The 15,341-nt window shown below is 23.1% G+C and overlaps 2 protein-coding genes across 2 annotated transcripts; both read right to left on the bottom strand. All coding sequences in view use genetic code 6, as the record gives it.

Moving 5' to 3' along the window:
- Positions 1-2,247: 2,247 nt before the first annotated feature.
- On the bottom strand, positions 2,248-3,014 carry TTHERM_000160539 (hypothetical protein; the record flags this gene model as incomplete). The annotated part of the gene is made up of 2 exons (XM_012796032.1): positions 2,248-2,588; positions 2,951-3,014. The coding sequence occupies 2 exons, from the start codon at positions 3,012-3,014 to the stop codon at positions 2,248-2,250; spliced, it is 405 nt and encodes a 134-aa protein (XP_012651486.1).
- Positions 3,015-5,654: 2,640 nt separating this feature from the next.
- TTHERM_00160550 (EGF-like domain protein) lies at positions 5,655-14,274 on the bottom strand (the record flags this gene model as incomplete). The annotated part of the gene is made up of 18 exons (XM_001009785.3): positions 5,655-6,860; positions 6,962-7,057; positions 7,185-7,564; positions 7,641-7,885; positions 8,015-8,516; positions 8,567-8,718; positions 8,887-9,219; positions 9,274-9,600; positions 9,652-9,987; positions 10,072-10,401; positions 10,458-10,790; positions 10,933-11,262; positions 11,316-11,648; positions 11,750-12,110; positions 12,472-12,777; positions 12,834-13,030; positions 13,091-13,313; positions 13,404-14,274. The coding sequence occupies 18 exons, from the start codon at positions 14,272-14,274 to the stop codon at positions 5,655-5,657; spliced, it is 6,861 nt and encodes a 2,286-aa protein (XP_001009785.2).
- Between the last annotated feature and the right edge of the window lie 1,067 nt (positions 14,275-15,341).

Raw genomic sequence — 15,341 nt, 5'->3', positions numbered from 1 at the left:
ATATTAATTTTAATTATTATACATATTGAAACATACAGTAATGCATTAATAAATTGAATAATTAATTAATTAAAAATGCTTTTAAAAAATTGAAGAATAATTTGAAATGTCACATGAAATAAAAATAGAATGAAATTTAATATTTATAATTTTGATTTGTTAAGGTTTAACTTTTTTATTTATTTTTTATGATTTTTTAATTTATCTATAAAAATAAAGCTCAATCATTTATAACAAGAATAAAAACAAGCTGATGAGTTTGCTTGTAGCTTCATTTTGTTAAGTGGAAAAATTATTAAAAATCTAATAATATAATATTTATTATAATACTTTTAAGATAGCAAAATTGTAGAAATCTTAAGAATAAATTAAGTGTTAAATATTTACTAGATAAATCTTTGATTGAATTAAAGTCATCTATTTTTAAAGCATAAATCTAAATTGCTATTTTTAATCATTTATTTAAATAAGATTTTTCAAAGATGTAGCTATTTACTTATATGTGCTATGATTATAGTACATACATTTTTGTAAAGTTGCTAAAAATAAAATAGTTATATTGAAATAAACAAGAATTTTTTAATTTTGAAATAAAGCAGATAATTTATATTTTCCAAATATCTGAATTTAAATAAATAAAGGATTATATTTTTTTCTTTCTAATTATAGTTTTTTAAAAGCCATATTTTTATTCAACAAAAATAATTCTATCTTTAAAACTTTTAAAATAATTTCTGAACATGAGCAAAATATAATATATAAATGTATTTATTTAAATATCTTGTTGCTATGTATAGAAAATTTTTATTTATTATTAAATACTTATATTAAGAAACATAATTTTATTTTTAAATAAAAAACAACACGAAATGTTGAAAATGTTGATATGATTAAAGAAACGTTGAGAGATTTAAATAAAATAGAATTCATCCCTCATGATTTTAGGTTATTAAGAGAAAGTAATATAAAATTAGGAATATTTATGAACTAATTCATATGAAAACAGCATATTTTGTTCTTGAATTTGTATGGAATATTATCATTATAATTCATTTAATTTTTTTATTTTTCATTTCAAACTCTAGATGACCATTACAATACTCTCTAGATCTTATTAACATATGTAATTATAAATAAAAAATAGTAGATACATGCATTCAGCTATCTAATATATAAAATGCCTATTGTAAACCTTGGAAATTGTACTATAAATTTGCTATTTTTAGAGTAAAATTCGCTTTATTTTTAAATCTTCAAGAAGCATAAAAAATAAAAATGATGCCAGTAAAATTTTAGAAATCTGAATAATCAATACATATATCTAGTTAGAATTCAACTATATAAATGATTTAACTCGCTGATATCATATTTTACTCAATCTCATTTATTTTTAAATTCATTTTTTTAAAAATATTTCAAAAATACTCGAGTATATATTGGTAAGAAATATCATCATTTTAAGATAAAATAAAATAAAATTAAGAGAAGAGTTGATTGCTCTTACTCAATTAATTAAAAACAAAAATAAATATAGAAAAAATATTGATTTATTAACAAATTACTCTTGATATTAATTTTTTTAAATTCATTCAATTTAATTAAAAGTGATAGATCGATTACCAGCTCAGCTGTATTACTAGTTTTGATCATAATTATTTGGTCTTTATAATTTCATAAAAGAATTGAATCAAAATTTTGTTCTTAAATCGCCATGTAAAAATCAATTCAAATTTCTTAATCAAAGGTTTTTTCTAATATTTTATTATGACTTTTTCATAAAAACAAACCTCTTTATTATTTATTATTATTATATTACATATAAAAATACAAAGAAAATCAAATACAAGATAATTTATTTGAGAGATTTTACCATTAGAAGAAATAAAAAAATAGTTTTTTAAGTCTTAGCATTAATATTTAGGCTGAAAATTTTATTTTTTAAGTTAACTATATCATAGATAAACATTAATTCATGATGATTATTGGTTTATTAAATATTTATCACTAAGTTGTTGAGTCAAAATCTGTTCGCTCACTTATATTTTTTTTTATAAAAATGAATGTCTTCTAAGAGCTCTTATTTTGCACAATACTTTTTAAATAAACTAATCATAGTTAGGTGTTCTTCGAATTTTTATACTTTACTTAATTTTAGTTGTTCTGCAGCATCAAAAGTTAAAAAATATTCTAAGCCTTTTCCATAATGTTCATGCTTGATCAATCTAATTAGGCTCGAATTATTATATGTCATTTATTTGAAATACTTTTTTATTAATTTTATGCAATAAGGATAAGGCTTATGAAAAATGAAATCCTAAACAAGGCTTTCATTCTATTTCTTTAAGAGGTAATTATAGAACTGCTTAACTAAATTTTTTACCACATTGTTGTTATTTATGAGTTTAAAATCTTACAATTTGTTAAATTTTTAATCATTTTATTATATCTAATCTGCTTAGTATATTATATTGATATCTTAATTAATTTTTTCTTATTATTCAAGACTTGTTTCATCTTCAATATTATATTATATAATTGATAGGTGATTTTATAATTCTGGTTTTTTTTAATTCTCAAATTGAATCGCTCTAAATTATTTTAATAAATTAGATTTATGTGTGTATTCCTTAAATAATTATTTTATTAATTTTTTTTAATACTTAAATAATTTATTTTTATCGTTTTTTATCATTTAAACTTTTTCTAACTTAAATGAAAAATAAAATACCTTATTTAATTAAATTAAATTGTTTGAAGTGTATAATATTAACATATATTTTTCTTTTTGTCTATAAAAAATGTTATTCGTGTTTGATTGGAAAATATAGTAAAATATTTTGCTATTTTATTTATTATTAAAAGGATAAAATGAATTAAAATTTATATGCTTATTTTTATATTAACGAATTACATGAATAAGCATATTAAAAAATAAATTAATAAAGATTACTTATTATTTGAGAATTTCGTAAGTGATTAGTGCCTAATATTGCATTATGTAAATGAATAATCATGATTAGTTATAATCATTGTTTTTTTAACAAAAAATTAATATTTAATAAATTTTATTTATTTTAAATTATATCAATTTTTTCATAAACCTCTTAATAATTTTAAGAGATAATTATTAAGATAAATACCTTTTATTGCTTATGCATGTATATAAATTTATTGAATTGCAATTACCCACATTTAACGCAAACCAATTTTTGTCTTTAGTTAAGTTTGATAGAATAAATATGTAAAAAAAACTTTTGGAGCAACCCATAATTTCTTCCATAATTAAAAAATGCAAACATAAAAACTATTTTGTTTTTAATTACTTGATGTGAAGATTCATATAAAAGATTTTAATTTTTAAAATGTTAATAAATTTCTATATATCAACACACAAATACTTCTTTAAATTAATTCTATGAGTCCACAAATTGAAGAGTGAAATAAAATTGATGCTAATAAAATTCTTAAATAAATCAATAGTAATAATATAAATCAATCTACTAGCAATCAAGATTAGTGTTAACTTTACGATCAGATAACTCCTATAGGGATAGAAATATTCTCTAGGTAAAAATAATTTTTTATTCAATAAAATAATTGTTTGAAATAGCTTTTGTTCTTATAGAATAATTCAAATTTTATTTTTTTAAAATCTCTTCTTAAATTAATAAACTCATTTACTCAACTCAAAAATATATTTTATAAATAACTTTATTTTTTTAAAGAAAAAGTCATTTGTTTAGTATAAATAACATTTTTTAACATCTTTATTACATTTAATTGTAAATCATTTGTAATCAAATATTCTGTAATCATATTTTCTACAAAAATTTAAATATTGATTAGTTAATTTTTTATTGAAAATAATATTTAAGTAAACCATTCAAATAAATAAAATTGATGCTAATTGATATAAAATTTGTATTTTTCTCAAATATTTAGTAGGGATTATAAGTTTTTGGTATTTAAGGTTATCAAAAAAATTAAAATACTAAAATATCAACAACTCAGAAATAGCATCTAAAAAGTTTAGCTAGTTTTGGTTTTAATAGTTTATTCAAAATAGGGGATAATTTAATTAAATTGCAAATTTAATGTTTTTGTGCACAATTTTGATTGAATTTAGAGTCTCCTTTGTATTAAAAAAATACGAAACAGTAAAATTAAGTCACGAACCTTATTTCTTATTAATAGAGTAAAACTAAAATTTACATTACTTTAACACTCAGAATTATTTTACCACTTCAAATTACTTTTTTCTCTTTATAAGTAATGTTATATTAATTATTACATCACTGCTATAAATTAAATTATTACCATTCACCTTATATTAGCTATTTTCTTTCAAAAATTAAAAATTTTCATTTCTTGTTCTATCTTAATTAAATTATTTTAAATCGTAATTTCCGATATTTTTTTCTCATTAACTTTCAAATAAACAATATTTTCTTTAAAATTTTCACTCATTTTTTACATAATTATAAAATCTATATTTGTATTATCTTTAAATGGAAGATTATCATTACTTTTTATTTAAAATTAAAAATATTTTATCTAGCTTTATAAAAAATTTATAAAGTTTTTTCAGTTAATTTCTAAAATTTCTTATTTGATCTGTTTTAAATGCTAAAAAGTGTTCTTTCTGAAAAATTGGATTTTAATGAATGAAAAAAGTTCATTTGATTTGTCATAAAAAATGCAAAATTTTAAAATTCATAATTGCTTTAAAAATGCATTACTTGTAATCAGATAGAATTTAACATATTTATCGTATTAATACTTGCAAAAAATTATTTACATTAAAATATGAAAATAGTAACTCCATTTAAAATCTGATATAGATTATAAATATGCTTTCTATTTAAACACCAATCAAATTATTAATAGTTAAAAGTTATCAGCCATCATTTGTAATTTATTTAATAAAAGATAAATTTTTTTGTAATGTTTTAATTAAAAAGAAAATAAGAGTAAACTCAATTTAAAAAATCTTCTGAAAAATCTGATACCTTTTATATTTATTAAAAATTGTATCATTTTAACAAAAGAAAACAATTCCTCTGTTAACTTAAAAACTCATTTAAAAAAAGTATTAATGCATGTAATTAATCTATTATTTTTAACCTCTTATCTTAGTTTATATATATTTATAGGGTTGTTTGAGAATGCATCAATAACAAGAAGAGTTTTTTAAAAATTTTAAACATTTTTACCCAACATATTAAGAGCACATAGAAAATACATACATATCTAACATATTCAGATTTTATTATATGCATAATCATAAATTCAAAAGAAAAATATTTAAATTAAATTCATTTTGTAAAAATAGAATAACTATATTTTTCATTCATTTAAAATTTTTTTTTTAAAAACAAAAAAAAAAAATCTTTAATTGATTCAAGAAAGCTTATTCTTCTTTAAATTTATTGAAATGAATGACTATTCGCATTTTTTTTTCAAAAAAAAAATAAAGCAACAGCTAGAGAGAGTTTAATAAATTCAAAAGAAATATTTACTTAATTAAAATTTATCCTACATTTAAAAGATGCTTGTTTTTAATATTTAATGCAAAAATAACAATAATATGAAAATAAATTTATATTTTTTTGAGATATAACCTTAGTAATTATTTTATATAACAAAATCAAATTTCAGTTAACAAACTTCTTTCTCTAAGCCATACTTGCAGCATCAGAAAATTGAAGAGAACCTTCTTCGTTTTCTTGCTCCTTTATTCCTTCTAATTTAGATCTGAATGAAAATTCAAGCTATTCATCATTGTCTTATGAATGAGATTTAGGCTTTTCTTCGTGCTAAATTTAATACCTTTATGCACTACTTAAATCATCACCATCGTTTGATTATTCGTCAATAATATCAAATTATCTGGTGTTAAATTGTTAATTTTGAGAGGTGTTAATTAGCTTATTGTTATAGGATAAACTCATATCTTGCTAAGACTATAACTAAATACTATGCGAGTTGTTTAGAACAGTCATATTACTTTAATCTTAATTAGTTTTTAAAGGCGTTTGTGTTGCGTGTTATTGAGTTATAGACAAATCTGAAAGCTAATCGTCTTCTTTATAGCTGATTTTACTTTAGTTATCTTACTTTTTTTAACTTGCCATATCTCTTTAAGTGCTTTTGACACCTTAGTAAGGATGAATCTTAGCTATTTGGTAATGTCTTTGTTTGTAGTTTTTGATTTTTATGTAAATTGAACAAATTATTGCTAAAGAACCTAAAACTGAGCTAATAATCAATGTAGTTATTATCAAAATAAGCAAAACATCAGTGATTCCTATTAGATCATTAATACTATAACTAACACTTAAAGTTACAAAATATAAATGGCAAAAGAGCATACAAGATTCTGTGATAACAGACGAAATCCTTGCATAGTTATTAGCAAATGGGTTTTTGCTGATCATAAATGCCCAAAAAGGTAAATATAAGAATATCATTAGGATTCCTTAAGCTTCTTGATAAGGATAGGCAAAAGCATATATAGCACTTGCAATTATTTTACGCATGATTAAAATAATTGGATAATATTTATTTATAGAATATTTTTCATTGAGTATTCCAAATAAGATATAAAACTTTTCTTCATTAATATTTTATTCTCTCTATTTAATTGTAATATTTATTAATAATGTAATAATTCCTATCATGTAAAGTAAGCTAGCTATTGAGAGTAACGAACTTAAAATTTCTAAATTAGTCTACCAACTAGCAATAGTAAAGTGATAAAAGGTTAATAAACTAAGTTCACTCATTGTCACATATATTACAACTATAATAGCATTGTATCTAAAAATATTAATGATCTTTGTCCCTAAAGGAGTAAGAACCTATTTGATTTAAAATATAAATTAAAAAAATTGTATTTTTTAATGTCAAAATATAAAAGGAGTAATTAAGTATAAAAACATATATAAAAGAATTAAATTACCTTATATTTAACAACCAGAGACATAACCCAACAGATCAACCAAAAAACAGCTTGGAAAATAATAATAACGAAAGCGTTTATCAAAAAGAACGGATACTAATTAATAATTTTTATTAATTTAAATAAAATAAATTAATTAATTGAATTTAAAAAAATGAATAAATTGTTAGATAAAATAAATAATTTTAAAAATTTTAATGAAACAATTTGAAAGTATTTTTACCTTTTGGTTATCGCTGATTCTGTTATTTCCTTAACTTAGAGAATATTAATTATCAGTTTTAATATTTTATTAAGATGTGTTTTACAAATTTCTTGTGTTTGAAACATTATTTTTAGAGTTACTAGGTGTGACAACACTAGGAAGCCAATCCTTTGATACATTTGGGAAGAAAGGAATCATGTGTGAATAATAAAGAGGCTTTATTTGCTAATCAAAGTTTAAAGGTTTATTCATATTTAAGTATCTGAAATAGCTTAATGTTTATTGAGCATCTATTAGAAAGAGAAATGCAGCAGGAGAAGAATAAGCAGCTGCAGCTACTGCATTCAGCACAGCAGATGATATAGCTGTACTTTCTATTAAGCTAGGTTCTTTTTCAACTTTTATTTTTTTAAACAAAAGTTTTAACGTGTTTAGAAGCAATATTGATAAATAAATATAAAGAAATAATTTTACATTTGCAGGGAGGTTAGAAATAATCAACAGTATTGCTAATACAAACGCAGGATCCAATTTATTTTCCATAAAAAGGATTTAACTGCCTATTTTAATTGCATGTTATGCACTAATCAAATCCTGGCCCAGAACATGATAGACAAGATTAATGACAAGTGAATGAGCTGTTTTAATTTTTTGTTGGAGGAACATAATTTGTACAATCAACTTAGTTTGGACCAGTGCATTTATCACATCCTTTAAAACTGAATTTAAAAAAATATAAAATTAATTTCAAATTAAAATTTTTAAGCTGTTTTTATGGTTAAATTTTCATTTAATTATACTTTCTAATTTAAATAAATATTTATTAAATCATTTTTTATTTTTTTTACCATGGATTACAAAGACCTGCTACAGGTATTTTGTAATATCCTGACGAGCAATCAGAAACGCAAACTTTTCCTTAAATGTATTATCCGTCTGGACACTAAATACAATTTCCTTTCTAATCACATTTAATGCATGAATTATCACAACTTCCATTTGGAATACAAATACCAAAATGATTTGAAAACCCTGGAGGGCATGATGGAATGCATTAGCTATTAAAAAATAGCATAGGTGGTAAGCAACTAGTACAGTTTAGAGGATTTGTGCAAGCAGCACAGAAAGGAGGACAAGGTATACATTTTATATTGCCTGAATCAGCATATTAGCTGGCAGGGCAGATTAAGATACAAAGTCCACTTTAATTAAGCTGATAACCAGGTGCACAATTGATACAGGAACCTGAACCACTGCTTCTACAATTCAAACACGAAATATCACAAGTATCACATGTCATTTTATCATTATTTCTAAAAGTACCAGGTGGACAACTATCATAACATTTTCCTAAATCAAAATAAAATTAAATATTTTCTTCATTTTTGTTAAAAAAATACCATCTTTCATATATAATCCGTTCCCACATACGCAAGTACCGCCTTAAGCTACAAGTGGTGGGATACAAGAAGTACATGCAGTGCTAGTCCCTTAGCATTGTAGGCAACTAGGGTTGCATTATTAGCATGTTTTAGAAACTGAATCGTAGTACCTTTTATATTAATCAATTAAAAAATAATTAGGAGAAACTAATTTTAAAAATAATCTTAAAATTCATAATAAAATAAAATTTTTAAAAAAGTAATTATCTTGATTTTTTAGGAAATTTATTTTTTATTTATGCTCCTGTGCTGTTTTTTAATTGAAAAAAGAAATATACATTTATGATGGGCAAGAAGAAAGGCATTATGAATTATATAATATCAAAGGTGTTTAACAGCTTAAGCAGGTATTAAGCTAACTACCTAAGCCCTAGCAAGTTAAGCAAGACGGATTACAGTTTACACAACTTTAGTTACTTGGATCATAAATTTGATTGGAAGCACAAGTCTTACAAGTTTTTGTTTAAGGATCATAAACAGAGTTAAGGCAGACACATTTATTAATTTATAAGGTGAACGTAGGATTACAGCTTTAACAATTAGTGCTTGATGTTTAACAACTTAAACAGTTAGGATCACAATTTTGGCAAACTTAATTAGGATCAGTATATCTTATATAAAATTTTGTTATTATTTAAATAAAAGTTTACATTAAAATAAATTACTAGTGATCAGGACATTAAGCAACACAAGATCCATTTGATAAAACTAAAGGATTTTTACAACTTGTGCATTTATTTGTGTTATCTTTATCCTAGCATGTCAAACAGGTTGGATTGCAATTTACACATTAATAATGGACACTGTCATAAACTTAACTTTATGAACATACAATACATGTATTACTATTTGGATTATAGTTACCCTAAGAACACTAACAAGATTTTCCTATTACTTGTAATGGGCTATTACATGAGGTGCATTAGGTATCTTAAACTTCACATGTTTTGCAATTCAAGCTACAAGGAAGACATTTGTTATTTGATAAATATCTAAAATATATATTTTAAAAATAATTATTTTTGAAGATTTAAAATTTTTACGTCTAATCAGGGCATTTATCAATGCATGTTTGATTATAGAGTATTTTGCCAGCTGGACAGCTAGTACAAATATTTAAATGATTGAGATCTTAACATGTTAAACAACTAGGACTACAATCTACACACTTATTATTTGTTTGGTCAAATATTTATTTGAAAGTGCATTGAACACAAGTATTATTTAAACTATCATATACAGAATTTAAGCAAACACATTTATTATCTTATGAAAGGGTAAACGTGTTATCTGGACATGCAGTACAGTAGTTGCTATTATTTCTGCAAGTTAGACAATTTGTGCTACAAGGTTGACAAATCTAGTTTTAGTCTGAGTAGCTGTTTTATTTAAGGAATTATTTTTATTTAGAATAAAAAAACAAAAAACAGTAAATTAAATTAAAATAAAATAAAAAACCATACTATTTATTTGGGCAAGGATTTTAGCATTTTGATTAATATAAAGAATATGGATTTTAACAGCTTGTACAAACAGCTAAATTGTTAACATCTTAACAACTTAAACAATTTGGATCACAAGTTACACATTACTGTCTAATGTTATCTGGTACTTCGTGTACTGTGCACGCTACACATTTATTTGTTTGTGAATTATAAAAACCTGAAGAACATTAGCAGGAACTACCATTTAATGTCAGAGGACTGTTACAAGATGTGCATTAATTACTTGTGTTAAAACATGTTGCACAAATAGGATCACAAGGTTTGCAAACATTGTTTGAATCTTTGTATCTAAAAAATTATAAAAGCTATTAAAAGATAAAACCTACAAATAAAAAATATGGTACGTTTTATCTGGACATTTATCAATACAAGTAGAATTGTAAAGAACAAAACCAGTATTACATGACGTGCATGCTTATAAATTATCTTTATCTTTGCAAGTTCTACAGCTTGGGTCGCAGTTTACACATATTTTATTAATAGTATCTATCACTTAGTTCAATTAACAAGATTTACAAGTTTTTGAACCTGAATCATAGACTGTGTTACTTGGGCAAATACATGAGCCACTTGACAATTAGAATGTACTAGGACAATCTGTACAATTATCTTTATTAGTTAAGCACTTTAAGCAAGAAGGATTGCAAGGTTGGCAAACTTAATTAGTGTCAGCATAACTATTATTTTTTATCAATTTAATTAGTATAAATTTATAATTAACTAACAAAAAATAAATTAAATTAGAATGTTATTTTCTTCAAATGTCAACAATTTGCAAATTAAAATTAGTCATTTTAAATTAAAATAATTTATTAATACTATCCAGTTGGACATGGGTCATAGCAATAGCTTTAATATAATGCTTTAGGCGCTTTACAACTTGTACATATACTAATGTTATTACTGTCTTAACAAGTATTACAATTTACATCACAGTTTTTACATTACTAATTAGGAATATCAGGAACTTAATTTGTATTGCAAACCACGCATTAATTTAAATTTGAGCTGTAAAACCCAACTTTACAAACACAAGTAGTTCCAGATAATTATAAACCATCATTACAATCAATGCAGTTCGTATTAGAAGTTTAACAATTTTTACATATTGGATTGCAAGGCTAGCACACTTTATTTGCATCTGCAAAACTTTTGAATTAAAATAATTAATAAATATTGTGAGTAATTTAATTTTATATTACTATGATTGTGGACAGGAATCTTAACAGTTACCATTATAAAGCACTTTACCAGTAGGACAACTAGTACAAGTATTTAGATTACTAGCATCTTTACAAGTACTACAAGATGGGTTGCAATTTTAACATATTTTATTAATTGGATCATAAACTTAGTTAGGAGCACAAGATATGCATTTATTAGTACTAGGATCATATACCTAATTCACACAAGCGCAACTATTGTCTGGTTGTAATTAAAATGTGTCATAACAAGAAGTGCAAGTTGTACTTGTTGAATTACAAGTCTTGCAATTACTACTACATTATTAGCACATTTTAAGTGGATCTGAGTAGCTTTTTTAAAAAATAAAATACTTAAAATTTAAAATTAGATAATTATATGTAAATAAGCTCAGAGAATTCGATTGGAAAAGTAATTAATTTATAATTATTACTATCCTGGAGGGCATTGGTCAAGACAAGTAAATTAGTAAAAAACTTTAGGAGTATTACAAGAAGTGCATTAAGTAGAAGTATTTTAGCATGTTTTACAAGAAGGATCACAAGGCTAGCATGAACTACTATTAATATCAAAATATTAATTAGAGTTACAACTAATACATGTTTTAGTTTTTGGATCGTAAGTACCAATCTAACAATAGCATAAATTATCATTATTATTCAATACATACCCAAATTTGCATTTTGTACAAAAATTAGCACTTGTACATGCCTAACATTAATAAGGGCATTAAAGACATTAAGTTTGTCCAGGTATTCTATATTATCCCTCTGGGCAATCATCTAGGCAATTTTCTTTTACATTTCAAAAAATTATTTTAATTTTTGTTTTAAATGTGTGAAAATATGTAAAGTAAAATTGATTTGATTTCATATTAAAATAAATTAAATGATAAGTACTGACTACTTACTTACTTTCTATAAGTAAATGTTTGTTATATTTAAATATTGAAACTAATTTTATTTTTTATTCAAATATAAAACTATATTTTTATAATTTTAATGAAATTTTTCTTCTTTAAAAATCTAAAATTTAATAAAATTGCTACATCATTTTGTAGTTCCTAGATAATTAAGTTCAAAATTTCTTTAAATTTTTTAGAATTTAAATTTGTATTCTATTTTAAAATTAGAGTGATAAAAGAAAATAACTTACATGTTTTGCATAAAATACATTATCTATTTTAAGAAATATTTCCATAGTAACCACTAGGACATTAATCTACACAGGCATTATTGTTTGCATCATACCACTGTTAAGGTCCACATGACTTTTAGCAATAAAGACCAATATAAGTAGGCTAACATTAACAAAAGTTATGTATACATATTCCATTTTATGTGCAATTATTCTAGCAAGGCATTTCAGAAGTACAAAAAAGATTAAAATTATTAGGACAAGTCAAATCATAGGTTTAACTCATTGAACTGATAGGTTTAATCCCTGTAACAACTTACCCAGCTATTTTTACAAAATATTTTTCTAAATCTATTATGAAACTTAATTTATTTATTTACCAGTGCTACAAGTTGGTGTAACTTCTTAAACTATAACTGAAATCAATAAATTAGAAGAAGTACAACTTCTTGGCAAGCAAATTTATTTTTATGAGGCACTTGGAAAAGTTGATATAAAGCAACCACTTGATGGTTAGTATACAGAATATTGTGATCCAATAATTCCATCAGATCTCTGGCATAATTGCTTATAAAGCCTTTTTTATGTATATTTAAATATACTTTAAAAATTTTAATTGATATATAAGTTTAATTACAATAGATTTTAGGGCAGATATACTGTTGAGCGACTGTTAACAACTTCCAACTTACCATATGCAAAATAACATTAATCAGGAGATGGAGTAGTCAAAGCAAATAAACTGGGATATTTTTAGATAATATTAACGTTTAATGATTAAACATCACTTAGAAAATCTGTAGAAACAGAACTGGCAAACGTTAAAGGTTATTAAACATTTTAATTAACTTGATACCAACCTTTAAAAATTAGTTTAAAAAAAGCATTAATATTTATTTTTTGTTGTTATTGTCATTTATTTTTAATAAAAAATTATTTTTTATAATTACCCATGTCAGTAATAGCAGCAAGTGTGAAACCACTGACAACATAGAAGAATGAAAGCTAATTAAATTCTGATAGGAGATCTTCAGGAGCTAAATGCATTTCCATTGTTACATATTAAAGATCGGGATGTGTGTAAGTACCTAAGAGTAAAAAAGTAGCAGGTGTTTTTGGTTTAAAATAGGAGTTCGCATATGCCAATAAAGAGGGAGTTTTAATAGAATAATGAGTAATTCCGTCAGATGAAACTAAAACCTGTTAAATTGGATTACTTTGATAAGCAGTTCCAGTGTTATCAAGCCAATATTATGTTGAATTAAGATTGAGTCCCATTATCTAAAGAATAGCTTTCGCTGCTAGTTTTGTATATGAATCAATGTTAAAAATGGACCCACCATTCAAGAAGTTAGGGCCGAAAACATTTGCATAGCTAAAAAATATAATTCCAACCTATGGGCGATTCAAATCAAATCCTGAATCTGATTAGGAATAAGCACAAGTAACTGCCTGCATGTATTCTTAGCCTGTACCAAGTTATCCATTAAAATATGATGAGTAGGTGTATAATGAAGGATCAATAACATAGTAGATTACTAAGTCTTAGGTGTATGTTTTTGGAGTTTAAACTAAATCAATTAGTAAATTACAGTTATCGTTACTTATCAGATTATTAACTGTTATTCCGCTTTTTCCTGATTTTCTTTATAAAATATTTCCCACTAATAAAGCTCCTAAATTTAATATTTTATTAATTGCAGCCATATATTAATCATGTGAATCAGCTGCAGTTATACCATTTACTTCATTAATCTTGCTGGTGAGAGGTTATATCAAGTCTGCTGTAGTTGGAATTTTATCAATATAAACTGAAAACATTTTAGAAAATTGAACAAAAGTGAAGAGTAGAAGGCTACAAATCAACTATTTTAGCCTCATTTTTTATCTAAATTATTATTGTTATTATTACTTAGCTATATATCTATATACCTATCTTTTTATTAATTTTTTGATTTTATTTAATTGCTTTAGAATCTTCAATTAAATTGCTACAAAACTTAATTATTTGCTTTCAAAAATTTAATATAATTAAAATATTTACGAAATGGTTTTGTCTTCTAAAAAATTGTATTACATCGCTAAAATATCTAGCTATCTTTAATTTTACAAAAGAGTGGTTATAGTTTCTTTTATTGTTCATATTTTTGTGGTCATTTTTAATCATTATAATAATAATTATCAAAACTTTTATCATATTTTATAGATTATTATTTATAATATATTGATTAATTAATTAATTGAATTCATAATTAGATTTTGTTTAAAATTAGCCTGAAACATTTATCAATTTTAACTAAAATTATAGCAGGTATTTGTTATGTCTACCCTAATTTTAATTAAATAATGGTAAAGAAAGATAATTTATTTAAACATCTCTTTACCTTCTTTACTATATTAAATCATGATTTTGCTTTTTTTTTATTTTAGTAATATGAATTACAAATCCCTTATAATGTGGATAACATTTATTCGACTAATATTTTTATTTTCAATAGCAAAAAAGATAAAGCAAGTAAGTAGTCTTTTAATTTAGGAATCTTTTTATTTCTGATATTCTCTTATTTGAATCTTTTTCTGATTTAAAATATCATATTTTTAATAAAGTTTTTCATTATTAAAGGAATAAAATTTAATATGTTTAATTTTTACTTGTATTATTTACTTGTACAAATCCAAATTATTTTGATTCTTACCAAATAAATCATATTATATTGATCTAAAAAACAATTTAATTTATTTAAATATTTAATCTTAATTAGTATAAAAGGTCTATTCATTAAGTAAAAAAAATATTTTTTTTATAATAAGCATATATATTATATAAATAAAATATAAAAATATACTATTTTAGTAAATTCTTTACAATTATTTAAGTTTAATATTAA

This window comes from Tetrahymena thermophila (assembly GCF_000189635.1).
Source record: "Tetrahymena thermophila SB210 genomic scaffold scf_8254776, whole genome shotgun sequence".
In the NCBI taxonomy this organism is placed as follows: domain Eukaryota; phylum Ciliophora; class Oligohymenophorea; order Hymenostomatida; family Tetrahymenidae; genus Tetrahymena; species Tetrahymena thermophila.
Note: the sequence above shows the minus strand (reverse complement) of the source record. Positions and strands in the feature narration are given on the sequence as shown.